The sequence below is a fragment of the Equus przewalskii genome, chromosome 1 (genome assembly GCF_037783145.1).
Source record: "Equus przewalskii isolate Varuska chromosome 1, EquPr2, whole genome shotgun sequence".
NCBI lineage: Eukaryota > Metazoa > Chordata > Mammalia > Perissodactyla > Equidae > Equus > Equus przewalskii.
This window is the reverse complement of record NC_091831.1, coordinates 161,596,136-161,623,494: the sequence shown is the minus strand read 5'-3', so window position 1 is coordinate 161,623,494 and position 27,359 is coordinate 161,596,136. Positions and strand designations below refer to the sequence as shown.

Sequence of the window (27,359 nt, the reverse complement as noted above, 5' to 3'; positions counted from 1 at the left end):
CTAACAATTATACCCATCCCAGGCTTCAGGGTAGATGCCCCACGGCTGGGCTAAGTTTCCTCGGAAGGTCCGATGGGTCAGGGAGTCTGGAGAGATGAGCCCAAATGGGTGGTCTTCCTTGGTCAGCGCCTTCAAGAGTCTGCGGACCTGTTTGGCTCTAAGGGTGAGCTGCAGATGGCTTGCCTCAGAATAGAGGAGGGGAGGAGGGGTCTGATTTCTACGTCTCTGTGTCCCTTCCACAACTGAAAATCATGGGAAACTAAAGGATGTGACTCTCAACTATTGAGAAGGTCCCCCATAAGGGCGCCCAGGAGCACCCCAATCCCCCATAATACACACGCCCCACATACAGAGTTGACCCAATTTCAGACTCAGTTTTAATTGTAAAGCTGCCTCGGGAGCCAGGCTCTCACTCCGCCCTTACTCGGCCCTCCCCCACCCCCCCTTCTTCCGCTCCACCCCCAACATGAGTTCTCCTCCTGGGGTACAGAAATTGGGTCAGGCTGGCAAGGGGGCATTCCGCCATCACCATACCCCCAGGCCCACTTGGGTTCGCTTCATTCGAGAGGGTTGGTGGAGAGAGTGAGGCTCTCGGAGGGTGCAGGCTCGGGGGAGGTGGGGGCGCCCTTTACAGTCAGGTTCAGGGTGCCCCCACGGCGCGTGCTGGACATCTCGGAGCCGGTGCCCTCCAGCATCTTGGCGACGAAGCCCACGCCCGCTGAGCGCAGCAGGCCGCCGCCAGCGCACGCGTACAGCACGGGGTTCACGCTGCTGCTCAGGAAGGCCAGCGCGATGAGCACCTGGCGGGCCAGGAACAGCCGGTGCCCCACCAGCCCGGACCCAGAGGCCTTGCCAGCCAGCACGCGGCCCGCATCGGCCAGGTTCACCACGTGGTAGGGCAGCCAGAAGGCAGCGAAGGTCAAGATGATGAGCACCACCAGGCGACCCGTGCGGCGGCTGCGGCGAAAGCGCCTGGCCTGCAGCCTGCGCCCGATGTCGGAGTAGCTGGCCACCACGACCAGGAAGGGCAGCAGGAAGCCAGTGATGGCCTCGAAGAGCAGGTGGAAGGCCCTGTGTCCCTCACTGGGGTACACTGGGAAGCAGATCAGGGTCCTGTTGTTGCGTCCCGAGGTTACTTTGCGGTATACGATGACAGGCGTGGCCAGCAGAAAGGACACCACCCAGAGGCCTGCCAGCAGCCGCCAGGCAATCCTCTTGGTGCGGATCTTCTGGGACACAAAGGGGAGGGCCACTGCCAGCGAGCGGTCCAGACTCATGGCCGTAATAAGCAGGACACTGGCATACATGCTGACTCCACAGACATAGTGGAACAGGCAGCAGGCAGCTGATCCAAAAATCCAGGTGCCTCGGGCCAGGAAGTGGAGGAAAAAGGGGGCAGTGAGCACTACAGCCAAGTCAGCCACAGCTAAGTTCAGCACCAGCAGGGCAGTGACAGAGCGCTTCCGCATCTTTACCAGGATGCTCCACACCACAAAGCCGTTGCCAGGAAGGCCCACAGCCAGCGCCACTGACAGTAGGATGATAGCCAGCAGAGGGATGACCATGCCACTTACTGAGGAGGGTGTTACAGGAGATGTAATGTTTGTGGCCATTGCAAGGACCTGGAGAGTGAGAGTGGACACACTCATGAGGGTGGGGGACCAAGGGTTTCTTGACACCTTGGACACACTTAGCCTGAATACTGGAGTCTGTCTCCAAGATCAGCAGTGTCAGACGGACCTGTGCAATATACTGCCCTCATCACTGCCAATTGACCTGTCTTAAGGGGATCCAGCTGAGTAGAAAGACTGACTTCCTGACTGGGCCACAGGGCCCCTTCCTGCCCACAGACCCAATAGCAAAATATATGGCAACGGCAACAGCAGCGGCAGTATTTCCACACCCTTTCAGCTTCCTTCCAAACTGGGGGCTTTCCTTACCAATGCTGCACCCCTCCAAAGGCTAGCTCCTCTGTACCCTGCCAGGCCCCTAGCCACCGCAGTCCCATTGACTTCCTCCAGTCACCTGCCTCCTCTCCCCAGAGATGCCCAGGGTCCACCAGGAATAACAGGGATGGGGAGACGTTCGTGGATAAGAGACAAGAACAAATCCTCCCAAGTCCTTTTATCACTGGTAAGGCTGTCTTTGGAAATTCCTCAGTACCTTCTCTCATGGCTGCACCCGCCCCACCATCACCTCTCCTACTCCCAGGATACTTACTTACAGGCTCTTCCAGGTACTGGTTGGAAGCTGGTGCCAATCCCAGGGTCAGGGCAGAGTGGTGTAGCCTATCCCCAGATCTGTCCCAGTGCCAGGGGCCTGGCCCTGGGCCTGGGTGCTGTCAGCTAAGTCAGCCAGAGAGGAAGTACTACGGAGCAGGGCAGGGGGAAGACACATCGTCCTCAGGGAGGGGCTGAAACTCCTACTCCCTCCCTTCACTAGAAGAGGGAATAGTCTTTGTGTTCCAGAAGAGCCCAGCCGGGAGGAGGACTCCTCAGGGGTGGGGCCAGATGAGAAGAGCCCAGGAAGGGGCAGTGAGAGAGGAAAGAGGGGTGCGGGGAGTGAGTAGGCTGGGGTGTGACCTCAGATGCAGGTCTAGACTGGAGAAGCGAACAGAGTAATAAATTATGTCATCCAAGAGGAGAGAGGGAAGCCGGAGATGGGAAATGGGCTCAGATTAAGAGGCCGGAATACGGGCTATCTTTATATTGTGTGAAGGGTGTAGATTTTTAAATTAATAGGAAGTGTAGGTTGGAGGTGTGGCTAGGTTCAGAGTTTGGGTTAGGCAACATCGTGACTTAAAGAGGACAGTACCCTGTCCTTGGCTTGCGTTCAAGCCATGAGCAGAGTCCGGGGAGAGGTCTCTCTTCCTGCACCCCCAATCCCTCCCCTCATTCAAAAGGACTGGTTCCATTCTAGGTCAATCACTTTTCCCTTCTCTCTGGTAGAAGCGAAAGTCCAAAGAGTCTCTTTAGTATCACTTAAAATGCCAATTTCTCCCCCTTCTCCCAACCGTTCGCCTTGTTCTTGCCCATGTGGCTGCGCTGCCACATGAGTTTGGATTTAAGGTCTGGGCGCTGGGCAAGGAGGTCAGCACCACCTCTTTCCTACCTTCCCACAGCCGACTGTCAGTCCCACCTTCGACACACAGAGAAAGTAGGGGCTGAGTTTAGGCAGCAGGCATGAGGGAGTGGGGACAGTGCCCTGCCAAGAGGAGAGACCAGGAATGTGGAAAGGGAAACAGTCCCTAAAAGGAGCACTCTTCCCCTTGCCCGGAAGGAGGGCAGTCTCCTCTTCTGGAGCTCTCCTACAGAAGCTAAGAAATGGAAAGTCTTTCCTTCAATCTGACCATGAGGCTTCCTGCTTCCTTTTCAAATCTGTCACTTCTCAGGAAAGATGCAGAGTGTACCGGTGGTCACTGAGGTCCCTTACCCTTTGCAGTGTCCCCACTTCCTCTGCTTTGAGAAGAGCCACCACCGCGTTGACTCAGTAGCTGTCAGGCAGAAGATATGATGAAAAGCACTGGGCTGAAACCACAGCAAGAACTGAAGGTAGAGCTGAGGAAGGGCTTTCTGACCACACAGGCATATGTAACAGAGGAAGTTAGGAGCCTCTGACCCGGTGCCCGAGGACAGGAAGAAGCCCCCGCAGTCGCTGTTTGGGGATAGAAGCTTCTGACTCAGAGGCCTGTTCTGATGGAAACTGGGTTGTCTTTGCCTCCTCTCCCAAGCTGCCTCCCACCTCCATCTCTTTCAATGGTCTTTCTTCTTCCACCCCAGACTAGATACTCTAGGCATACTCCCTGCCCCCCCCCCCCCCACGTCTAGAGCTCCACCCCTGGAGCTTTGGTGACCCTGCTGTGACCCTGAGGATTGGATTTCCTTGGCTCTCTCTTGGCCTCTGCCTGGGTGGTGTGAAGAAGCACGAAAGCAGAAGTTGGGGTGATGGTCAGGGTGACCCCTGAGGGAACCAACCATCTCCATGTGCCAGGGACTGAGGGGACCGGGACAAGAGCCTTCCAGTGCCAACACTGGGAAAGTCCTGGGCAAATCGGGAGGCACTGGTCACCCTGACTACAGGTGTGTGCATGTGGACGTCCCATAAAAAGAATCTCATCTTACATCCCCAAACTGAAAAGCATCAAGGTCCAGAACAGGTTTGAGAGCTAGAGATGGGAAGCTTCCAAAAGATGGGGGGCTGAGAAGTGTTGGGGAGTGGGGGTGAGGAACAGCTGGAAGGCTTGAGAGGAGTCAAGACTTGGCAGAGAGAAAACGGAGAGAAAGGACAGGTGGCCCCTCCCTGAAAAATTCTTTTTGTTGTCCAAATATCTACACCATTCCCCATAGCCCCTTGTCCCCAACCCCCAAACATCCCCTGGGTGAGCCTGTGCCTGCTCCTGGGCAAATTTTTGAGTCAAGTGACCTTTGGGGGGAGAGTTGGATTCAGAGAGAAAGATAAGTCTCAGACTCCCAGGGCCCCTCCCCCACTGTACCCACCGCAAGACAGGAAAACATTCCTTTCAAACCCCACACATTGACTTTCCCCTTCCAGAGCCAAACCCTTACAGACTCCAGAGAATGGACCTCAGCCCCACTCCTCATCCAAGCGTCCTTACCTTTCCTTCCTCTTTCTCTCTTTATTTTCAGAGTGGTTCTATGAGTTGGCCTCCGGGAACCAGGCCACCTGGGCTAGGATGCCACTGAAGGCTGGTGCTGCCCAGCCTTGGCTTGACCCAGCAGGGAACCAGGCAGCTTCAACACAGCTCAGTCATGATGCACCACCAGGGGGCGCAAGCTTAAGCCATCATCTAATGGCTGCCCAGCGTATTTCACCATAGCTGTTGGCGACAAATAAGCAGCTCTGGCACATGAGCATATGCCAGCCTGCGAGTACACAATATTCACTCACATGGACCATCACCACGACAACCCCTCAGTTTGGAAGAACCTAGGCCTGCCCCAGGTGTATAATAATTCTGCCCAGATAGTTCCAAACTACATCGGAGAAGGATCCGCAAATGCTCCAGAGCGGTTCCCTGAGTTCTGGGGGGCGACGGAAGGAGACAGGAAAGAGCAGGCCCGGGTGCGGGGTTTGGTGTCAAGGGTTCCATCCCTGACTGTCCTTCTCCGCCCCGCCCCCGGGGTCTCCATTCCCCCTGCCCTGCCCCACTACTTTGAGTCGAGAAGTAGCTCGGAGCTCCAGGGTCCCCTCTCTAGAGCGGCCGCCCCCTCGGGCCTCTCCGGAACCCTCAAAGAGCCGAGTGAGGAAGCGAGGACCTGCCAGGGGCAGCAGATCGCCGGCGGTGAAGAGGTAGAGCACCGGGTTGACGCTGGAGCTGAAGAAGGCCAAAGCCGTCGTTCCAGCTCTCGCCGCTTGGCCCGCCCCGCCGAGCCTCGCCAGGGCCCCTTCGGGCGGCGCCAGCGCGGCCACGGCCTGCAGAATATTGACCGCGTGGTAGGGCGCCCAGAGCAAGCCGAAGGCGAGCACGATGGCGCTCACCAGCCGGCCCACCCGCGTGCCGTGCCGCCCGGTGCGCCAGCGGGTGCCCCGCAGCCGCGCCAGCGTCGCGCTGTAGCAGCTGAGCACCAGCCCGAAGGGAAGCACGAAGGCCGTCAGAGTCTCGAGGCTCAGGTGCGCGGCGGCGTGGGCCGGCGACGGGTGGCACAGCTGGCACAGGTGGTCCCCCCAGAGGTGGCGGTAGACGGCGGCCGGCACGGCGAGCAGCAGCGCGGCAAGCCAGACGGCGAGCAGCAGGCGGCGGGCCAGGGCCGGACTGCGCAGCCGCGGTGCCAGGAAGGGGCGCGTGACGGCCAGGCAGCGCTGCAGGCTGAGCAGGCTGGTGAGCAGGACGCTGGCGTACATGCTGAACGCGCACACGTAGTACACGGCCTTGCAGCCCGCCTGGCCCAGAGGCCAGGCCTGCCGCGTCAGGAAGGCCACGAAGAGCGGCGTGAGCAACAGCACCGAGCCGTCGGCCAGCGCCAGGTGCAGCACGAGCGTGGCCGCCAGCGGTCGCCCCCGTGCGGGCCGCCAGCCCGCCAAGCTCCACACCACAAAGCCGTTGCCGGGCAGCCCCAGCAGTGCCGCCAGCAGAAGGAAGGCCGAGCCTGTGGTCCGTGAGGCCTTCCAGCTCAGCAGCGTCTCATTCCCCGGGGGACGGTAGCAGACCGACATCCTCCTGCGCCTACAAGGGGCTGGAAAAGCCATAGAGCGCGTTCAGTGGTGGCGCAAAAGCCCATGTTGGCGGGCGGGCGGGGCGGGCGGGGGTGGGGGATGCCGGTGAGAAGGACTGCACCTGCCCCTACTTCCCAGCAGCCCGCCTCTCCTCTCTCAGGACCCCAGCCCCAACTCAAGCCTACTTCTTGGAACCCAAATCCTTGCTTTCAGTCAGCTGACCTCCCCAGTCCTAACTCCCAGGCTGTCACTACCTCCACCTCCACCCCTCTAGCCTGGCCCCTCCTTCTTTGTTCAGCTTCATTCCTTATACCTCAGGGCAAAAGCACATGGTGGGGAGTAACGGCGCGTTGGCAGATCTGCTTACCCAGCTGGGAGCTGGCAGGGTTGGGGGCAGCGAAGGGCCTGGGGAAGCTGAAAGGCAAGGTGTCGCTGCCTGTCCTGTGCCTGTCAGGTTTGCAGAGGGTGAGGTGAGAAGAGGGAGGGACAAGGTGGGGCTCCTCTCAGCCTTTGCTGGGGCCCCTCCCTCACCCGACTCCTTCCCATCACTAACCATCCAGGCATGCGAGAACCTGCCTCTCCGGAACTGGAAAAGCTTAAGGGGTGCAGACACGCTTCCCTGGCTGTGTGGGTGAGGAGGGACACTGCAGAATCCTGACCCTGGGTCCTGCTTCTGCACTCATCCCTCCCTCAGCTCCGGTCGCAGTGCTTCTGGCCTTGAAGCCTGTATGCTTCCTGGCCTCCCTGGCTGCCCTCACAGAGAAGGTGACCCAAACCACTCACTCCGCCAGCTGCTCTAGCCTCACCTTTCTGCACTCCTGACCCTGCTGAGCCCCCTTTTCCTCAGCTTCCCACCTACCCCTCTCCTGTCTTGCCTTGGGCCCTGACCCAGTCATTCCTCCCCCAGGGCTCTCACTGGGCTGTCAATGACAGCTTTCAGTGGCAAGCACAATGCTAAGTTCTAGGGGAAAGGGGAGATGCATGGAGGTGTCAGGGGCTTATAAGCTGGTTGAGGACTCATAACACATCTGTGAAGAGACCACACAACAGGGCTACATCAGGATTCGGAACAAGAGGAAAGGAAAGAGTGCAGTGGTGGAGACATACTGGAAAGAAGCCTTCTCTGGGTGGAGAAGTCAGGCAAAGCCTGGAAATGAGGAAATTTGAGGGGGACTTGGCAGATTGATAAAGTTGAAGGAAGGGGAAAGAAAGGCCCCTGCCCAGTCAACAGCCAGAACTGAGGGTTCCTCAGGAGCCAGGACATCAGTATTGTCTCCGTTTGGGTTCCCTCCAAAGCAGAGCCTGAGTAGAGGGCGTCTGTACAGGTGATTCTGTATGTGAGAGGTCAGCTCAGGAAGCAGGAGTGAGGAGCAGAGGAAGAGAGGGAAGAGGAGAGCCAATGAGGGCGTGCTCTTGAGTCCCTTTAGTAGGCATCAGGCCTGAGAAGGAAACAGAATGCCTTCCAGAGAGACAGAGCCTGGGGCATTTATGCCGGCTCGCCCACTGTTTGCTGGCTGTCCTAGAGGTATTAATGCCCCTAGACACACCTGCAGCCTGTACTTGTCGGGAGGGCTGAGTAAGCTGCCACAGCTTCAGGCAAACTCCTAGGAGGAAAGCAGAGAGACGTGTGCTCACGTGAGGGGTCCACTGTCAGCAAGAGTCTTGAGCTTCCACACAACCATCCATCACAGCTGAAATCAGAGATGGGACGGGGCACCAAAGCTAAAGTCCTGATGCCATCAAAGGACACCTCCCGCCCCTTCACATCTGCCTCGTGCCCATTAAGTGGCCAAAGGAGAAAGCCGAGAAAGTGACTAGTCCAGTGTGGCTGAAGCAGGTAGTTCTGGAGAATGAAGCCAGAGAGATGTTGAGCTAGCCCCTGCCCTAGACCATGGAGAAAAGAGCAGGAGAGTAGAAAGGCAGAGTCTCCCAGACAGGATCCTGTTGATCCTGGATCCATGGATCAGGACCCATCCTCTCCCCACCCCCAACCCAGGCACACTGCCTCACCTCCCATTTTCTCCAAGCCCTGACCAAGATCCCATCCTCAGCCCCGCCTCCCTCGTCTTAAAGCTGCAGTTTATGGCTTTCATTAGGTGGCAGCATGTACGGTGCAAATCACACATAATGCGGCTTCTCACAGTTTGGGAGCCAGAAACTCTTCCTAGAAATTCCCTCCATAGAAAGAAAAACACCAGACACCACATTCCATTCTCTCACATAGTTCCCATTTACCCTCACATCGGGTGCCGCCACCAGAGACACACACACACAAACTTCCAGGCTTTTGCCGGGCAACTCTGGGCCTTAATCCTTCCTCTAAGACCCCATCTAGGCCCCTCCCCTGCTCCCTCCCCTTGGACTTTGCCCTTCTTACTGGCCAGGCCTGGGGGGCCAGAGTCCGGGCTTGACTCATCCCCCACCTCCCTGTGGCTGAGGTCCCAGCTCTGTAACAGAAAACACCACCACTTCAGCCCCAGCACAGCAGAGAACCACCCGGCCCAGGACTCTCCTGCGCCTTCCGGCCACCATGGAGTACCTCTCCGCCCTCAACCCCAGCGGCCTGCTCAGGTGACTTCTAACCCTCCTCTCCACTCTCCAACTCTGGGGATACAGGCAAGGCAATGGAACTCCATTCAGCCCCTAGGAGCCTGGCGAGCTGCACCCCTCCCCTCCTCGCCCCGGCTTTGCACTGGGGGCTTGTCCAGCCCTGAGCCACCGCTTCCCCACCCCTTTCCATGGTCTCTCCCTCTCCCTAGGCTACAAACCCAGATCCCTCCCTCCCTCCCTAACTCTCCAGCCCATCATCCCCATTGCACCCACCAAACCCCTCACTCCTTCATGACCTTTCTTCCCAACTACCAGGTCAGTATCCAATATGAGCTCTGAGTTTGGCCGTAGGGTCTGGACCTCAGCTCCACCACCCCAGCGACCTTTCCGTGTCTGTGATCACAAGCGGACCACCCGGAAAGGTCTGACAGCTGCCACCCGACAGGAACTGCTAGACAAGGTAAGGGAGCCAAGTCCCTGGGTTCTGTTGCAGGGACAGCCAAGGGGCTCAAGAAGAGTGAGAATTTGGAATGACAGCAGAAAGGGCTGAAGGGGGGGGACTGAGGGGGCAATGACCTCTGCTGCACTTGGGTCAATTCATTTTTTCCCCAAGGAGTGGGCTTTTCCTTGAGGGTAGGGGAAGGAGTAGATAGGGAGGGATGGAGTTCAGAAATCAGTATAAAATGGCAAGTCATAAGATAAAACAAGTTTAAATCCTAACTCTGCCACCTCCTAACATCAAACTTTGGGAAGTTATTGAACCTATCAAAACTCAGTTTCTTTATCTATAAAAAGGGAATGACATAGCTACTCCTTAGGGCTACTGAAAGGAGTAGAGGATAATGTGTGTACAGTGCTACATAGAAGACTCAAGGATAAGTCAGTGTGAGTGAAAACAGCTCTGGATACCTCTGTAAGCATGGGGGAAAGTGAGGAGGGACATTGGAGATCAGACCCCATGTGACAGGCCCCACCAGCATAATGCCTTCCACCCCTAGCCTATACCCATTCCTGAACGATAGACTTCCAGAGAACCTGGCCAGCTTATCAGTTTCAAACCAGCAGGAGTGGCTTAGAGGGAAGCACAGGGAGATGACGATGACATGGTAGGAGCAAAGCAGGAGCAAATAGGAAAAAACCATCTGCCCTCAGTGAGGGTTCCCCAACGACTAAGAACACTAGAGCCATTTGAAAGGATGGCAAAGCCCCGGGGCGAAGAGCTGGGATATCAACCCGTGTCTGGGCCCAGCAGAGGGATGCGGGCTGCTGGAAGGGAAGTAGCACAGGATAAGCTCTGCCCCTTCCCTCCTGCTTCCCGCCACCGGTCGCCTAGGCATTGGAGACCCTGCTGCTGAGCGGAGTGCTGACACTGGTGCTAGAGGAGGACGGGACAGCCGTGGAGAGCGAGGACTTCTTCCAGCTGTTGGAGGATGACACGTGCCTGATGGTGCTGGAGTCCGGGCAGAGCTGGAGCCCCATCAGGGTGAGGCCCACACGGGGACTGCTATAGGTCACCAGTCCTTCTCTCTCGCAAGCCTGTTCTCTTGCCTGACCCTGATCTTGGGGGCAGAGGCAATGGGAGAGATGAGTTGTCAAGGACACCTTATAGTGGACAAACAATCCAGACAAGGGCAGGTCTGTCCTGGTGCTGATGGGGATTAGTGGTGGGTGTCAGTATGTGAGGGTCCATTGCACTGATGGGGGTGCCCTACAGAGCAGGGTGCTGTCTTATGGTCTGGGCCGGGAGAAGCCCAAGCACAGCAAGGACATCGCCCGCATCACCTTCGACGTATACAAGCAAAACCCTCGAGACCTTTTTGGCAGCCTGAACATCAAAGCCACATTCTACGGGCTCTACTCCATGAGTTGTGACATACAAGGACTCGGCCCAAAGAAAGTACTCAGGTCAGAGACCAAGTCATACTTCCCCATCCCTAGAGTTGCAGTCCCCATAATTCCCTCTCCTGCACTCTCCTACCCCTTGTGGAAACCCCCAGCCCCCAGCTCCACGGCCTCCTCCCGGCTTCCCCTCCCTTCCCCTACCCGTCTGACTTCCTGCTGTCTGCCCTTCAGGGAGCTCCTCCGATGGATCTCCGCTCTGCTGCAAGGCCTGGGCCATATACTGCTGGGAATTTCCTCCACCCTTCGACATGTGGTAGAAGGGGCTGAGCAGTGGCAGCTGCAGCGTCAGGGTCGCCTCCATCGCTACTGAGAAGGGGCTCTGAGCTTCTGCCACTACTCATTCCAAGAGACAGACTGTAAGGACTCTGACAACATCAAGTTTGGGGACCCGCAGACTTGTGCAGACAGTGCAGACCAGATAACTTACCTGATTCCCCCAGTGTCCTCTGACCCCATTGTAACAGACTCCATCAGCATAATGCCTTACACCCCTAGCCTATGCCTATTCCTGAAGAATGCTGTCCCTGCCTAGCCATCTCTCCAGCCTCCCACATAGCCTGAAAGGCCACAAGCCTGGCCCCAGGCATCTTGATCCCTCCCTGACTGCTGCTACATCTAGATGTCCTTACAACTCTTCCTTTCCCTAAGCTCCCCAGTGCACTGAGGGCAGCCCTCTCTGACTTTACCTTGACATCTCTATTTGTTTGAAACCTTCCCCCAAAAAATAACAAACACATGTCCAATAAAAATATAAAAATGTTTATCAATAAGTCTTTGACTCCAATTTAAACTAGGAAGAGGACAGGATAGATACTCCCTTTCCCCTCCCCCATCAACACCCAGTCCCAGATCCAAAGGCCTCAGTCTTCAAGTATTGAGTTCAAAGCCCGTCTCCGCTTGGCCACTGCCCCCTGCTGCTGTTCCCAAGCCTTTCGCCGCTTCAGGAAGGTAGTCAGGGCCACATTTCGAGCCACATGGTGGCCAAAAGGGTCTCTTAAGAGCTCCTCGTTCCGCTCCCCTGCAAAGGGAACCATTCATGTTCAGTATCACCATGCAGTCACCCACCCACGCTTGAAGAGACTCTACTTGGGGTGAAGGTCCCTCCATTTTCCCTGGACCCTGTGCCTGCCTGGGTATAGACTTAACACCTCAATCTGCAAAGAAGAGATGCTGGGAGAAGGGGTGGGCGCACAGGGCTGCACGATCAGCAGAGGAGAAGCAGAGAGCTGACTGCTAAGAACCCAAGCCGAGACCACCCTTTGGAACTGAAGTCTCTGCTGAATTTAAGTCCACTACCCAGCCACCCAGCTACTGGAGTGAGGGAAAGAAAGTCTGGAAAGATCAGAGAGAGGTGCCAGTACTCACCCAGCTCTGCAGCAATTTCCTTCCGGGCCCCCAAGGCTGCTCCACTCCAGATGGCATCCAGCACACGGCTGCCATGGCGACTACAGGCCAGAGCTACATATTGTCCCTGCATTGAGACAAGCAAGATAGGTCCCTCTATGGCAGGCCACAAAAGTGTGTTGGCGGGGGAGGTAAAGTTTTTGGAAGTTTAGAGGTTGAGTCGTAACAATCTAGGAACTACATATTCTCTGTGACTCTGAAGGACAGTCCTGGGAAGCTCACATTCTCTCAGTGGATGACGGCAGAGGAATCAAAGCAGAAGCCAGAAGTCTAACCTTTAGGGTCTTCAGCACACGGCGGCGCTGCTTGCGCGTCACGGAGGGGCTGCTCAGGACGGTATCGAGCACGTGGGAACCAGCAGGGCTTTGGGCCAGACTCAGAAGCTGCGGTCCTGTCAAGGCACCCAGACTTCGAAGTATAAGATCAGGAGTGGAGAAGTGCAGCAGATGCTGGAGCAGTAGAGACCCAAGCACCGTCACTTCCCCCAGGGCCCTGGCTGTGGCCATTTCCACCTGGGAGGACAGAGACAGGGAATTTAGGAGGTAACCACCAGACTGCCACCTTCACTGGGATGGAGCCAGAGATCTCACCACCCTCACCTCAGTGGTGAGGGGCTTCCTAAGCCCTGGGAGGCCTGGTCCCCAATTAGTCACTGGCTTGGCCTCTCCCCTACCTCACCTGGTGCTCCGCAGGCACTGCCCCCTCATCCTCCATCAGTCCATAGTACACCTCATAAGCCATCAAAGTGGCAAAGAGAGGCACACAGGACACTTGCCGGGAAGAGGGCTCTGCACAGTGGAATGCCTAGAAGGGAAGACAAAACATGATGACTCTGAGAACCACCTCATCCCTAACCCGACCTTCTGACAGGGGAAAGCATTCAGGAGAGGTGAGAACACCTAACTCCACAAGAATGTAAGCTGCGCAAGGACGGGACTTCGCCTGCCTTCTGTATCCCCAGCCTCTATACAAACAACAGGGGTTGAATAAACATTTATGTCTTAAATAAACTTCTCTCTTCGTTCTGGGAGGTAGTTTTCCTTGCAGGACTGTGAGATGCTTTGGCCTCGTTCTGCCCTGTATCTGAACTCCCTGAGCACGAGACCTCTTGGGTCCCAGAGATACAACCACTGAAGATCAGACAAGTCTTGGGGCTGGCCCCGTGGCTGAGTGGTTAAGTTCCCACACTTCACTTCAGCGGCCCGGGGTTCTCCGGTTCGGATCCACGGCACAGGCCTATGGACCGCTCATCAAGCCAGACAGTGGCAGCATCCCACAGAGAGACTAGAATGACCTACAACTATGTACTGGGGCTTTGGGGAGAAGAAAAAAAAAAAAAAAGGAAGATTGGCAACAGATGTTAGCTCAAGACCAATCCTCCAAAAAAAAAAGAAAGAAAAGATTAGCTAAGTCTTAACAGGTGGAATTTGAACTGAGAGCATAAATGGGTTGTGGGTAACACTCACTCACCTCCAACAACAGCTGCAGGACCTGGGCTTGGTGGGTCCCAACTCTGCGGCAGGCCCCCACCAGGGCAACGATGACCCCTGGGTGACCTTGGGCTAACACAGCTTCCAGGGCAGGGCTCAGCTCCTTGAACATGGGCGATAGCTAGCGGAGACATGGGGTAAAGAATCTTTGGCATTCTGGTAATGGTGGGCTAAGTTATTCAAAGAAAGCTTCCTGCCAAAAACAACTAAAAATGCTAGATAAAACATAAAAGCATTGCCATTATCAGAACTTTGGTTTGGCCAGATAAGGAAGGTCCAAGACAAGAGAGCAGGATTGGAGGTGCTGCCTCACATGTAGAGGAGACTTTAAATGGCCACACTCACAGGGTAAGGGAAAATGAAATCTGCCCTTCCACCCTAACTCCCAACCCAGGAGATCCGGGGAAGCATGCCTTGGTGCTAAGCAGCAAAGGAAAAGAGAGGCCATGGCAACAGCTCCAGCCCTCATGTGGATTTGTAGCCAAGATGAGTGGGCCACAGAACCTCAAGCTGTGAACTTGGATTAAGCCAGTCGCCTGCTGGTAGTGGCGCCTGAGAGAAGCCAAAGCAAATCCTCTCTGGGAAGAAGGCATCTTCACCCTAAGCTCTGGGAAACCCCCAGGGAACAACTTTTCAAGAGAAAAGGCCAGCACACTGTCAGAGATACAGAGGCAGGCACACAATAAAATAAGGCCGACTGAATGAGAATAACACAAACAACAGAGTGCAGAAACAGACCCAGTCAAGTTCCCCACTCACCAGCTCAGGGGTAGTGACCGCATCCAGGAAACGCTGCAAAGGGAAGTTGGCAATAGGATGTGCAGCCAGGGTCTGCAGCTGCCCTTGGAAGTGATCCTCAAAGAGGCTCTGAAGCCTCGGGGGATCCGACACCAGTAGCACCTGCTCTAGCAGTCTGGAGCTCGTCTGATCCCGCAGAAACAGCAGGAGGGGACTAGGGACAAGCAGAAGGTGAATGGGTACTCTTAACTCCACTCCATCCAAAATACCCACATCACCTCGTTCATTTCACACAGGTCCATCAACCTGGGTCAATCCTGAGGCCCCGACCATACCTGCCATCTGCTGAAGAATTGCGGCTACTCAGGTAGCCAATCACAGCATTGCAGAGGTGGGCACAAAGCTGGGGCAGTTTGCGGTGTAAGACCTGTAAGCCCACTTGAAGGCAGAAGCTGGAGATCTTGTCAGTGATAAACACTGTGGAGAGAAGGCAGAAATAATAAAAGCAGCTTTCCCCAAATCCAGATGACCTGGACAACCTCAAACCTCAAGTAACACGGTACAAGGGACTATGGACACAAAGAGTCCATACAGAATCTTTGCAACATCAAACCAGATCAGATTTGAAGAGGAATAACACTGATCTAAATATGGGCCTTGTTTGATAATAACTCCCAGAAAAGTAGATCCTAGAGCCTCCCATCTCCCTCCTTACCAGCAATGTCCTTCAGAAAGCAGGAGCTCAGGTCCCGAAGGCAATTCAGGAAGGTTTCAGGGACCTCAAAATCAGTTGGCTTACAGTCCCGAGTTGGGGCCCTTTGTGCTTCTGAAGGAAGATCAAGAACGTGTGCAGGAGTGAGATCACAAACTGCCATCCAGGAGGGAGAATTCCACAGATGAACAGGGATTCAGCTTGGAGATGCAGAACGCATATGGTACAACTCAATGTCTCTTCTCGTCTGGATCAGTGAACTCAGATTACATTTGTTTTAATTTTTCTAAAAAACTTCAACCAGCTTCCCCATGGTTCACAAGAGACAGTCCAAACTCCTCAGCCAGGAATTTGAGGTATTCCAAAATCAAGCCTTACCTAAACTCTCTACCCTTATTTCCCAGAGTTTTTCAAAATGTGGGCTGCTGCCTGAGTGTATCACGAAATCAATTTAGTGGGTCTCAAGAGACATTTTTTTAATGGAATACACAGAACAGAATAAATAAGGAAAGAAAACATCAAAGTGGGTTGCATGTAGTAAGAGTAATGTTTCCTGAACTTTTGCTTGAATCTAATATGTGTATATATACACATATGTATGTTGAGTCTTGTTTAAAAAAAAAATAGATTTCTTACTGTGAGTGGTGGTTTAAAAAAAGTTTGAAATCCAATGCTCAAATGAATCACCTCTTCCCCTTGCCCCATTCTTCTAACGGCTGTCCCCTAAACATATCTAGGCGTCCTCACCTCTGGGCCTCTGCACACACTAACCTTTGGCCTGCTAAACCCTGTCCTAATTTCTCTGCTAATTCTTCAAGGTCATGAAGAAATACTCTTCTGCTCCCTCTCTCCTTCTGAACTTCCTAAACTCTCCTTTAGGTCCACTTCCCTCTCTTGTAATACTTACCAGGTGAGTGGGAGCCACGGTGCCTGGCTCTCTCAGACTCCAGGAGAGTCCCTCCTAACACCTGCAGGAGAGTTCTGACCACGAAGGTGCCATGTGTGTCTCCACAGTAGAAAAAAAAATCATCACACACCTCAGCGGCGAGTCCCAGGACTAGCTCCTCCAGGGTCTCTAAGGAACCATCCTTCCTATCTCCATCCTCCTCTTCCTCCTCCTCCTCCTCTGCAGGGGTCCCCAGCAACCGAGGCAGCTGCAGCAAAGCGCTTTGCAGTACATGGACCCCGCATCGATGACAGGCCACAAAGCGCAAGTTGGAGCGCAGAGCAGCCCATACTCGACACAGCGGTTTCAGGGGACTGAACCCCAACAGTTCCTGCAGCATCTCACTGCCAGTCCTGTTCGTGGCCAAGGCTAGGGCCTGAGCCTCAACCTCCTTCAAAACATTGTGCACCATCAGCTCTGGAAAGACAAGGAAAGAAATATTTTAAAGAGACTGAGAGGAGGATAGGGTTATGTTCTTGGTTAGGCCAAGCTGGGAGGCGGGGAGGGCTAGAAAGAGGATATGGGAGATGGAACTAAGTCTCCGTGCCATGGAGACCCACGAAAATTTCCTCGCCTGTCCGGATTTTATGCCCAAGTTCCTCTCGGTCCCACGCGAAGTTGCTCCCTACCTCGTTCTTCTCCGGTCTCGGGGGCCTCTTTCAGCGCAGACAGCGCCCGGCGGAAGTACCCCAGAGCCTCGGGGCTCAGGTGGGGCAGCGCATCCTGAGCCGGCTCCGAGCGCCCGTCCGGAGGCGGGCAGGGCTGTCGCCGGCGGCCTGGTGGGGGGCGCCCCGACCCCTTGGCCCCGCGGCCTCGTTTGCCACCAGCTGGGAACCGACGCCCCGCCTTGTGCGGGGAGCGCGGCCCCAGCCCCATGAGCGCTCCGGGACCGGCTCCCTTGGACACCGGAGAAGCCTCCTGCCACCAAGCGTGGGCCAGGCCCCGACAAAGCTTAGAAAAGCCAGCGCGCTCGCTGCGCAGAGTACGCGTCATAGTCCAGCGACCGCTCGAGCCGGCCGGAGGGGGTGTGTCTCCAGACCGCCCCGCCTCCATGCGCCTGTCCTGGCCCCGCCCAGAAGTATCCCGGAGCCGCTGATGCGCTCTTTGATCCTGATCTCCACGTTGCCCGCTGAACCTCGGGCAGTATACGGATTTCCACGCCAGCCTCGGACTCTAACCGCGTCGTAGTCACCTCACCACCCCCCCGGCGGGAGGATCTAAATTCTCGATTCCGAGAACCTTACGAGAGAGGCGGCGCGAGGACTCCCCAGGCAGCAAAGGAAGTCCAGAAGCAGCAAAGTTGGCAGGTAGGAGGAGTGGGACTTCTCCCCACTTAAGGTCCAGGGTCCCTGGGCTGCGTGCACACCTCCGATCCAGAAGCCCCTCCTCCGGGCTCCGCCTGACTGGGCCGGGGTTGGGCGAGAGCTCCAGATGGCCCAAGACTTTGTGCGGATGCGCCATGAAGGACGCCGCACGGAGCTCCCCCCTAGTCAGCCCTACTCAGAGTCCCAGTAGGTGCCCTGGACAGCGCCACCCAGCCCCGTTCTTCACTCCTGGGCCTCCCGAAAGAGACAGCCAACTTTGCCCTGTGGCCTGCACTCCGCTGTCCCCCTCTGAAACCTCTCTCCCCTCAAAGGATCCCAACCTTGGCCCCCCCTCCTACCACTTTCGGGGTCCCCTCCCCATAGAATAGACAATCTGCAGCCTTCCTTCAGAGCAAGTCTTTGCTTCCACAGATTTCCCTCTTTGCTTGTGAGTCATGGCAGCTCCCATGAAGGGCCAAGTGTGCGTGGTGACTGGGGCTTCCAGGGGTATCGGCCGCGGCATCGCCTTGCAGCTCTGCCAAGCTGGTGCCACAGTGTACATCACTGGCCGTCATCTGGACACGCTGCAGGTCACTGCTCAGGAGGTGAGTGCTTCCCCTAGAACCACAGGGGCAGAAACCACCTGAGGGAGCCTGTCCCATTAACCACTCCTAATCGGTTACCTGAAACAATAATACTCAACCCAACATGACTATTAACTCAAATTGGGTAAATAAACCCCATAAACAACTTCAGATCAGGTCAAATTTAGCCACCAAGTGAGTTTTATGAAAAAACTCTGTGTTAGCTCTGTGTTAGGGATTTTGGAATTGCAACTAAAGAGTTGTGGACCTGTGCTTTTCCCTATTTTAGGCAAGACTTTATTGAACTGTACGTTTTTATTTGACTTTTCTGCTGGATATCAGTTACATAAATATTTGGGTACATTTGGTTTGCTAGGTACTGCATGAAGCACTGGGGTTAGCAAGATTAATAATATATAATTCTGCTTTTAAAAGATAGAGGCTAGCAGGAAGTCAGAGGCAGAAATGGATCATTTCAATGTAATGCGAATGAAGTAAGTGATAAGAGGGAGATAGGCGCAGAATGTTCTGGGAGCACCAGTGGGTATCGAGAGAAAATGGGGGAGTGGTTAGGGAAAGCATTCTGGAGGAAATGGTTCTTGAACTGAGTCTTGAAAGGTAAGAGTTAGGTGAAGGAAGTTAAGAAAACCATTCCAGCAAAGGGAGCTACACGAGCAGAGGGACGATGGTGAAAGAGTGTGGATATTGTGAGAAATAATGCCAGAGCATAAAGGTACAAGGACGGAGTGGTAGGCGAGAGTCTGCAGAGAGGACACAATGGGTATTGGAAGAAGCCAGTAGAGAACTTTGGCCTTTTTCTCTAAGAGATGGTGATCCCGTTGGAAGATTTTGAACAGATTTATGTTTTAGGTAGTTCATACTGTCTGGAGTATGAAGAATTAAGTTAAGGCAGAAAGACTGGAGGTCAGGTGAGCAGTTAGGAGGTAAGGAGGTCAAAGGGTGGGACCCAGAGCCTGGATCTGGACAATAGTTCTTGAATAAGGTATTCTTCCTCTGAAGTTAGAGGATAGGGGCACATTTGTAGACGGTGAGGCAGAACGGGAAGTAGAAGTAGATCGTGCCTGAGAGCTTTGATTTCCCACTTACCAGGCAGGGGTGTTGGTGGAGTGAGGGTAAGAGGGCTGGGATTGAGTAGGGGTTCTATGTGAGTGGTGAAGGTGGGAGCTAAGGGCATGCAAGATGGGAATGACCAAGGATGAAAAAAAGACAGACGCTCATTTCTCAAGAGCAGCCTCCATGCCTTGTCTGTCCCTTACCTTCCACATGCAGAGTGCAATGCTTTGCACATGGTTGGCCCCAGTAAATGTCTGTAGATTTTAAACCCGGGATCCCAATCCACTTTGCTCTATAATGGGAGGACCTAGCATTCCTGAAACTCCTCAAACAGACACCAGAGGGCAGTATTGCCCACCATGTTCCCTCAGCTATTGGCTCTGATTCCTATGACTGGCTTCTCAGCTCCCAAGCTGGGAGTTAAGGGGAGCTGAATTTTGTCTCACACTCATGCGCTACCGTGAGCTCATATCCCCTCTGTCCCCCTCCAGGCGCAATCCCGAGGGGGCCGCTGTGTGCCGGTGGTGTGTGATTCAAGCCAGGAGAGTCAAGTGCAAAGCCTATTTGAGCAAGTGAATGAGGAACAGGGCCGTCTGGACGTGCTGGTCAACAATGCCTATGCTGGAGTCCAGGTAGCCCTTTGAACTTGATCCAAACTCCACACTCCTGACCTCCCCCTCTGACCCCTGAGTCCTCATTGTCCCTTCCATTATCCAGCCCCTCATACCTTCCTGCCTTCAGATCATCCAATTCATCACCCTTCCTATGCCTTCCAGGCAATCCTGACCAATGCTAAGAAGCCATTCTGGGAAAGCCCCGCCTCCCTGTGGGATGATATGAACAACGTGGGACTCAGGTGGGTGTTCTCCATGCCCTGCTGCAAGGGCCTGGGCTTCCCTCACTCACTCAGCAGGCCGAGGGCACAGGCCTTTCCCCGTACACCCTCTGCGTTTCCCTCTGCCCTCCCCCTGCTCTTTCTTCTCTCCTGTCCCATCTGTCTCAGTTACCTCTGGAGAAGTTCCATCCAGGTGAGGCTGTACCTGGGAACATCACCTTTTGCCTTGTTTCCATCAGTAATTTTCATCTGAACCTGCCTTGGGGCTTTCTCTTGCCTCGCTTTCTGCCTTTCCCAATGCATAACCCAGAAGGGAGCTGCCTCCCTCAGTAATGCACACCACCCACAGTGGGTATTTTCAAAAATGGTTAGAGGAAAAAATTGTGTTGTTTTAGATCGAGAGAAGGTCACTAAGAAAGAATGGGTGCCGGCCATCTTGGCCTCCACATCCTCACTCCAGACCCACAGACAAGGGCACTCCCAGGACAGCACTGGGAGGGCAGAGCTGTCATGGGGTTACACAGACCTCTGGCACAGGAGGTGAAACACAGCCTGAGTTCACCCAGCATGATATACATCAGTTTTGTCTCTGTTTATTATTTTTGGAACAGTGGTACCCTGAGTGGTACCCTCTCAGAAACTACACTCTTGATATGATCAGCCACCTGTGGGAGTAACCAAGAGATTATCTGTAAATCTTTGACTACAGTGTTTAAGACCACCCACGACTTCAAATCTGGTACTCTAGTGGCAATCCCAAGGAAGCAGGATTAGAAAGCAATTGTGATTTCCAAAGTGGAAGAAAGAGAATGAGGACAGAGGGCAATGGTCAGCCCAGAGGCAAGAAAAGAAAACCCAGTGGCCAGCCTGGTGGCATGGTGTTTAAAAAGAAAAGTGAAAAAAAAAAAAAAGAGGAAGATTGGCAACAGATGTTAGCTCAGGGCAAATCTTTCCCAGTGAAAACAAAAAACAAACAAACAAACAAAAACCCAAGAAATATTTATGTGAAAAAACCTGACAGACTATATACTAGGCTGTTAATAGTAGCTATATCTCAGTCAAGGGAGGAAGGAGTGGTAATGAGGGGAATAGGATTATACTGGTCTTCACATTTGTCCATAATTTTTTTGGTAAAAATACACACATACTTGGTAACCAGAAAAAATTTCCTTTGCATGAGAAACAGGACCCTCCAAATGAAAATCAGTAGAGAGAGTTATAGTTTCAAAAGGAAAGCCCAGCCTAAGGTAACACAGAGGGAAGGCACAGTAAGTGTATATGTGAACCTGTGTGCGGAAGGTAAGAGGAAGTGTCGGTGGGCTTCCAAGAGGCTCACAAACTGGCCTTTACCTTGGAGAATTCACCAGGACTTGGGCCAGGGTCTGGGCCTCTGCCTTGTAGGCTCAAAACCCTTACCAGGAAGAGATAAGGATGTGGAAGGTACCTGTTTGCAGGTTAAGGAATGTGGCATTGCCCATTTCTAGTTCTTTGGGTTTTGTTTTTCTTTTTCTTTTCTTTTCTTTTCTTTTCTTTTTTTTTTTTTTTTTTGGTGAGGAAGATTGGCCCTGAGCTAACATCTGTTGCCAATCTTCCTCTTTTTACTTGAGGAAGATTGTCGCTGAGCTAACATCTGTGCCAATCTTCCTCTGTTTTGTATGTGGGACCCCCTAACAGCATGGCTTGATGAGCGCTGAGTAGGTCCATGCCTAGGATCCAAACCAGAGAACCCCAGGCTGCCAAAATGGAGCACACAAACTTAAACACTATGCCACCGGGCCAGCCCCTCACATGTTTATTCTCATTGAGCTTTAGATTATTTTGTCAATTCCTCCAAAAGTCTTCTTGAGATATATCTCAAATTGACTGAATCTATGGATTAATTTAAGTAGAGCTGATGTTTTACATGTTGATTCTTCTTTGAACAGATTGTGTGTGTACTTGTTCTTTTATATCAGACAGAATTTTATAGTTTTCCCATGTAGATCCTATATATTTCTATGTTTGCCCCCTGAGCTATTTTAGGTTTGTTATTGCTATTATGGAAGAGCTTTTTTATTCCATTACATCTTCTAAAGACTGCTGTTTCTCATCCTTCAACAGTTAATTTTACCCTTGTTCCTCCCAGAATGTGGCCTCCATCCCTTAATTTGCCAGGTCTGCGGCTACCCCACGGGGCCTCCCAGCTGCTACAGCCGCTAGGGGCAGAGGAAGCCACCAGGGCTACAGCACCCAGGCCAGCCCTGAACACGGTCCATTCCTTCTCCTTCTTTGCCCCACCTTCTAGAGGCCACTACTTGTGCTCGGTGTATGGGGCGCGGCTGATGGTACCAGCTGGCCGAGGGCTCATCGTGGTCATCTCCTCAGCTGGGGGGCTGCAGTATCTCTTCAATGTTTCCTATGGTGTGGGCAAAGCTGCGGTGAGGACCCAGTGCCACGGGGTTGGGGAGGTATAGGACAGTGACGGTACCCACAGCTCAGGAGGTCCAATCCCCAGTGGTCAGAGTGGTAAGGCCGACGGCTGGCCCTTACCTCTCCCACTGCCCCTCCATGGACAGTTCCTTTTCTTGGGCTCCTCTCAGCCAGCCAGAGTGGCGGTGCCCTGGGGAAGGTGCACAGCTGGACAGGGCTCTTGGGAAGGGCAGGGGGTTGGGGCATCCTCAGCGGAAGCAGGGAGGGCAGGGGAAGAAGGTGACTGGCCTGGTACCCTGGCTCTCACCCTGCCTTCTGTCCCTCTACAGTGTGACAGGCTCGCTGCTGACTGTGCCCAGGAGCTGCGGTGCCACGGGGTCAGCTACGTGTCTCTGTGGCCAGGGTTGGTGCAGACGGAACTGCTGAAGGATCACTTGATGAAGGATGACAACACTGAGGATTCCCTGTTTAATCTGGTTGGCAAGGGGAGGGCAAGGGAGGCAGAGGATGCAGGGGAGTCAGCCTCACCATCCTCAAAGACAGGACAGTAACAAGATCAGAGAGGAAATACCTGGTGCTTACAGTGGCAGGCACACAGCTGAGCACTGGTCACACGTTATGTCCTTTAATCCTGTAGGGGAGATGCTATCACCATTTTATAGATGGCAAAACCGAGACCCAGAGAGGTTAAGAAACTTGGTCAAGGTCACATATGCCATAAGAGGAAAGGCTGTCTGGCTTCAAAGCCCATACTCTTCACCCCTACACTGAACGAACCTAGAAGGTCCAGATATATTTGGCCTCCCCAGGTCCCTTCTCATAGGAAAAGCAGTGGGTCCTGGTGCTGGGCTGCAGGGCTCACCTGGATGTGGGGAGGAGTGACTCCAGCGTTTTGCTAAGTCCCACGGGGGCAGCGGTGAGGGTGTCTCTCGTGGAACAGAAACTGAAAGCAGGGGAGAGACTTGGGCTGTGCTCTTGGAGATTAACCTTCACGTCTCTGCCCCTGTGTTTCAGGTCAGAAATCGCTTCTCATCCGCAGAGACCACAGAAATGAGTGGCAAATGTGTGGTAGCTTTGGCAACAGGTGAAGAGGCTGGGGACAGCTGGGGACGAGAGAGGGCATGGAGGGTCTGCATGGTGGTGGCAGCCGGTTCTGGGTCCTGGCTCCAGAGGTGGTTGAGGAATACACCCTTCTTTTCTCTCGCTTCTGGAGACCCAAAGGATTCAAATGCCCTGTTTGAGGTTTGAGAGTCTTAGAAACAGGTGTGACCAGGAGCCAGAGGCCCAGGAGCCTTCTTAGGAACAGAGAGAAACAATTCAGGGCTCCTGTGGTGTGTCAGTGGTTCCCTGTCCCCTTGGGCCCAAAGCTTGTCACCCTGCACCACTGCCCTGCCGTCTCAGCTGTCTCTGTGCCCACAGACCCCAATATCCTGAGCCTGAGTGGGAAGGTCCTGCCGTCCTGTGACCTTGCTCGACGCTATGGCCTTCGGGACGTGGATGGTAAGAGCTCAGCCTGGCAGCAGCCTGGACCTCTCTTCCTTCTGTTCTCTGCTCGTTCCTTCTCCCTCACTCTCTCCCTGCTCCTTCCTCCCTCACGCCCAACTCTGTCTCTTCAGCCAAAGTGAGGGGTGTTGGATGGGGGGGAAATGGGGTCTAATCCTCCTCCTCTTCCTGTTGTCCCCAGGCCGCCCCGTTGATGACTATTTCTCTTTGAGCTCCGTTCTCACCCGTGTCTCCAGCCTGGGCTGGCTGGCCTCCTTCTTGCCCAGCTTTCTCCGTGTGCCCAAGTGGATTTTGACCCTCTACACCAGCAAGTTCTAAACCTCCTGGCCTGACGTCACAACTCTGCTCGTCTTCTCATTCAGGCTGGGTGGTTGGGCCTGTCTCAGTGGAACGTGGCGGCTTTCCTGCCTGCCACATGCCCGTGATAGGAAGAGAAGGCCCCTCTGTGTCCTGGGGGAGCCTTGAGGCCCTTAAAGGTTCATCTGTGTTTCTTGGTCTTCCTTGCTCCTACAGTTTACTTTTTGCCTTAGTATTGAAAAATTCTCTGGGGACTAATAAAGGTCTTATTTCTTCTTCAACATGTTTTTGAGTGCTGATTCTGTGCTTAGCAAAGTGTTAGGTACTTGAGAGAAAGACTCAAAGATAGCAAAATGTTTAGGTTCTTCTTTCGGAGCTCCATCCCCAGGACAAGGCCCCTTTCCTCCAGAGCTGTTCCTGCTCTTCCCTGGAGAGCTGCCCATCTCAGGGCACCTGCCCCTCACAGCGAGGCCAGTTTCCTAGGTGCCAGCTGGGAAGCTGGGTCCCTCCACACCAGAAGCGGGCACGCCCCAGGCTCACGCTGCTTTCCCGCCCCCTCATTCCACCCTGGCTTCTGGGATGCCTGCTGCCTTCCAGCTGGGCCTGATCTCCAGGTGAGCCCGATCCAGGGAGGGTATGGTGTTTATGATTTCCTGGAATTTGGGTGGAAAGTACTGCCCGAATCCAAGTGAGGGCAGAGGAATAACTAATGGCACCGACACTCTCTCCTCCCTCCTTTCAGGTCCTGAATTGGTCTCTGAAGAACTGATGGCAAGTGCTCTTTAGGGCGGGCTTGCCTGCCGGCAGCCTAGATGGCCATCGAGGTCAGGGGATGGCTGCTGAGAATCAGGGGCAGAGATCATTTCCAGTCTTCAGAAAAGGCAGGGAGAGAGCTCGGCCTCCCCCAGGCTGCCCAGAGCATCTGCAGAAGCTGTGATCTTCCTGTGGCTTTCTGGGGACAGCCCCCCGTTACTGTTTCAGGGGTGTGCTGGACAGGTCACTGGCCTGTGGGGCCTGATGATGCTCATCTCTTCCAACTATGAGTCACTGACTTCCTGTTGAATGCTTGAAATCAGTCATAGTGAGAGTATATATACCACAGAAATCAATAAAAGCTGCCTATCAGGGCTTTTTTTTTTTTAGAGAGATGGCTTACCAGCACGTTACTGGGACTGTGCACTTGAAGGCCACCGTCTGCCAGGGCACTCCCATTTAGATCACAGTGAGCAGGTTTCTGCCCTCTCGCCCCCTCCACTCACCAGCCTAATTCAACTCCTCTCACTCCCTGAGGTTGGTGAGGGGCAGAGGCAGTTGCCCATCTGCTAGACGAAGGAGAGGACCACAGGATCTCCTCCAGCCTTCCACGGCCATCATTAGAAGACATCACTGGAACAAATCCTTGCATGGTGGCCTTTTCTCCTAAAGGCCACAAGGTATTATGGGAAGAACGTGGGCTTCAAAGCCATACAAATCTGCATATAAATCCTGACTCCACCACTTTGAAAATTGAATGAAGTAACATATATGAAGCACCAAGCAATATGTAGCCATTGAAATTGTCAGTTGCTTCTCTCCACAGAAATTTAAGAGCATGCTCTGCAGCAGGCACCATTCCTGGTTTTGGGAGGGCAGAGAACAAGACAAACCAGGCCACAGGCCACAAAGGACTTTCATTTCAGGGGCCTGCTGGTGGCACAGTGGTTAAGTTTACATGTTCCGCTTCTTGGTGGCCCGGGGTTCGCCGGTTCGGATCCCAGGTGAGGACATGGCACCGCTTGGCAAAAAGCCATGCTGTGGTAGGCATCCCAAGTATAAAGTAGAGGAAGATGGGCATGGATGTTAGCTCAGGGCCAGTCTTCCTCAGCAAAAAGAGGAAGATTGGCCGTAGTTAGCTTAGGGCTAATCCTCCTCAAAAAAAAAAAAAGACTTTCATTTCAGCCTGTTCTGAGAAGTCATCTAGACCTTATTACTGAAGGAAGTGAGCACACTGGGGCTCCAAGAGTTCACACCACACATAGTTTGATCACGGGTTTCTGGTTTCCTAAGAAACCAGAAGAAAGTGTTCCTTACAGTCCACCACCCTGCTTCCCTCCGACAAGATTAATCAATCTTAGAAACATGAGCAATAGAGCACGGAGCTCTGAGAGAACGAAACATGGACAGTGAGTTTTGATTGAAGGCAGAAAAGATTCCAGATCTGAGAAGCCCAATAGAAGGGAGTCTTAGGACATTTGGAGGATCAATATTCATTCAAAAAACCTTTACTTAACACCTGCTCTCTGCCCAGCACCATGCTAGGCACCAGGGAAGACTCGTTAAATTTGGTGAGATGGGTGCTGTAGTGAAGTTTACACAGAGCACCCTGAGACAGGAGGAAGCAACTAGCTCCCTTAGAGAATTGAAGGAAGTGATACTGTCCAGAGACTTAAAGAATCCGAGAGGCAGGAGAGGGGAGTGTTATAGGAGATCATAGCAACCTTCTTGCTAGGCTTTAAGCTTAGCAAGAGCAAGTTACAAATGGGTGGCTGAGAAATATGTGATCTGCTCATTCTCATAAATTACTATACTAGATTGTTTGTGCTTTGGAATCAAAGGCCGGGAAGGGAGTATCTTATCAAGCATGAAGGCAAGGGACTTAAGAAGCAGGGCCCTTGCAGGAACGGAAGGCCATTTGCATAACTTGCTGATTGTTCCCAGGATACTCCCTAAGGGAATGGCCTTGGGTAGGGCCCCGGTCTGTTGAAGGGAGGAAGACTAGAACTGCTGAGCTTTGACTTGCATATCCCTACTGGCATGAGTTCCTGCTATGCTTGTATTTCTTTGCCTGCAAATAAATACGTGGCAATCAGAGGGACCTCACCTCAGCCCTTGAGGCTGATGGTCCCCTGTCCCATTGAATAATATAGATTGTGTTGTGTCTATTATATAGACTGTGTTCTGTCTATTAATTCTGTCCGCCCCTTCAGCTGGCTGCCTAGCTGGTCTTGGAAGCAGGGGAGGTTTATTTTTTTTTTTTAATTGAAGAAAAAAAGCAGGTACTAAGACACAAACGTGTGGCAGAAGCGCTAGAAGTTTGAGGTGGCTTAAATATACATATGATGGGATAGATTTCCAGAGAGCAAGAGGAGTAAAGACAGATGACTGCAATTTAAACTGTGGGCGTAGGTTTCCACTGAGGGATTCATCTTAGATGCTGAGTGACATACTAAGGAAGTGCACTCAGGGGAGGCCCGCGGACGGGGTAGAGGCCAAGCAAGCGCACCATCTCAGCTGTGGAGGGCGTCTTAGTGATGCCAGGAAACAGCCCTGGAGTGTAAGGCCTCAGAGTAGCCCCAGCCTGGGACAAGGGAGCCAGGCTTTCCTTCACCACCACCACCACCACCACCCCTACCCCCACCCCCACTGAACACTCACAGGTTATGCTGTGACCCAGGGGC

General features: G+C 53.7%; 5 protein-coding genes across 8 annotated transcripts; 2 read left to right on the top strand and 3 right to left on the bottom strand.

Annotated features, from left to right (window-relative positions):
• Nucleotides 1-354: 354 nt before the first annotated feature.
• LTB4R (leukotriene B4 receptor) lies at nucleotides 355-2,367 on the bottom strand. Of its 2 annotated transcripts, none has more exons than XM_008535438.2 (2): nucleotides 2,221-2,367; nucleotides 355-1,622 (listed from the first exon to the last, which is right to left on the bottom strand). In XM_008535438.2, exon 2 carries the CDS (start codon nucleotides 1,611-1,613, stop codon nucleotides 558-560), a length of 1,056 nt encoding a protein of 351 aa, XP_008533660.1. In that variant the 5' UTR covers nucleotides 1,614-1,622; nucleotides 2,221-2,367; the 3' UTR covers nucleotides 355-557. The 2 variants fall into 2 exon arrangements, with proteins under 2 accessions (XP_008533660.1, XP_008533662.1); XM_008535440.2 differs by having other exon boundaries at nucleotides 2,225-2,367.
• On the bottom strand, nucleotides 355-6,646 carry LTB4R2 (leukotriene B4 receptor 2). Its single transcript, XM_070627610.1, has 2 exons — nucleotides 6,542-6,646; nucleotides 355-6,194 (listed from the first exon to the last, which is right to left on the bottom strand). The coding sequence occupies exon 2, from the start codon at nucleotides 6,172-6,174 to the stop codon at nucleotides 5,098-5,100; it is 1,077 nt and encodes a 358-aa protein (XP_070483711.1). The 5' UTR covers nucleotides 6,175-6,194; nucleotides 6,542-6,646; the 3' UTR covers nucleotides 355-5,097.
• Nucleotides 5,806-11,387, top strand: CIDEB (cell death inducing DFFA like effector b). 2 transcript variants are annotated; one of them, XM_070627659.1, is made up of 6 exons: nucleotides 5,999-6,112; nucleotides 6,735-8,745; nucleotides 9,040-9,184; nucleotides 10,058-10,207; nucleotides 10,439-10,629; nucleotides 10,798-11,387. In XM_070627659.1, the coding sequence occupies exons 2-6, from the start codon at nucleotides 8,705-8,707 to the stop codon at nucleotides 10,934-10,936; spliced, it is 666 nt and encodes a 221-aa protein (XP_070483760.1). In that variant the 5' UTR covers nucleotides 5,999-6,112; nucleotides 6,735-8,704; the 3' UTR covers nucleotides 10,937-11,387. The 2 variants fall into 2 exon arrangements, with proteins under 2 accessions (XP_070483772.1, XP_070483760.1); XM_070627671.1 differs by lacking the exon at nucleotides 6,735-8,745 and having other exon boundaries at nucleotides 5,806-6,112.
• NOP9 (NOP9 nucleolar protein) lies at nucleotides 11,365-16,909 on the bottom strand. 2 transcript variants are annotated; one of them, XM_008535435.2, is made up of 10 exons: nucleotides 16,546-16,909; nucleotides 15,878-16,333; nucleotides 14,974-15,126; nucleotides 14,594-14,735; nucleotides 14,280-14,472; nucleotides 13,501-13,641; nucleotides 12,709-12,834; nucleotides 12,306-12,542; nucleotides 11,992-12,097; nucleotides 11,365-11,644 (listed from the first exon to the last, which is right to left on the bottom strand). In XM_008535435.2, the coding sequence occupies exons 1-10, from the start codon at nucleotides 16,907-16,909 to the stop codon at nucleotides 11,487-11,489; spliced, it is 2,076 nt and encodes a 691-aa protein (XP_008533657.2). In that variant the 3' UTR covers nucleotides 11,365-11,486. The 2 variants fall into 2 exon arrangements, with proteins under 2 accessions (XP_008533657.2, XP_008533658.2); XM_008535436.2 differs by having other exon boundaries at nucleotides 14,974-15,084.
• Nucleotides 16,910-16,969: 60 nt separating this feature from the next.
• Nucleotides 16,970-24,203, top strand: DHRS1 (dehydrogenase/reductase 1). The gene is made up of 9 exons (XM_008535437.2): nucleotides 16,970-17,223; nucleotides 17,653-17,825; nucleotides 19,370-19,510; nucleotides 19,655-19,734; nucleotides 21,998-22,130; nucleotides 22,452-22,598; nucleotides 23,137-23,206; nucleotides 23,542-23,622; nucleotides 23,807-24,203. Exons 2-9 carry the CDS (start codon nucleotides 17,676-17,678, stop codon nucleotides 23,941-23,943), a joined length of 939 nt encoding a protein of 312 aa, XP_008533659.1. The 5' UTR covers nucleotides 16,970-17,223; nucleotides 17,653-17,675; the 3' UTR covers nucleotides 23,944-24,203.
• Nucleotides 24,204-27,359: the final 3,156 nt, after the last annotated feature.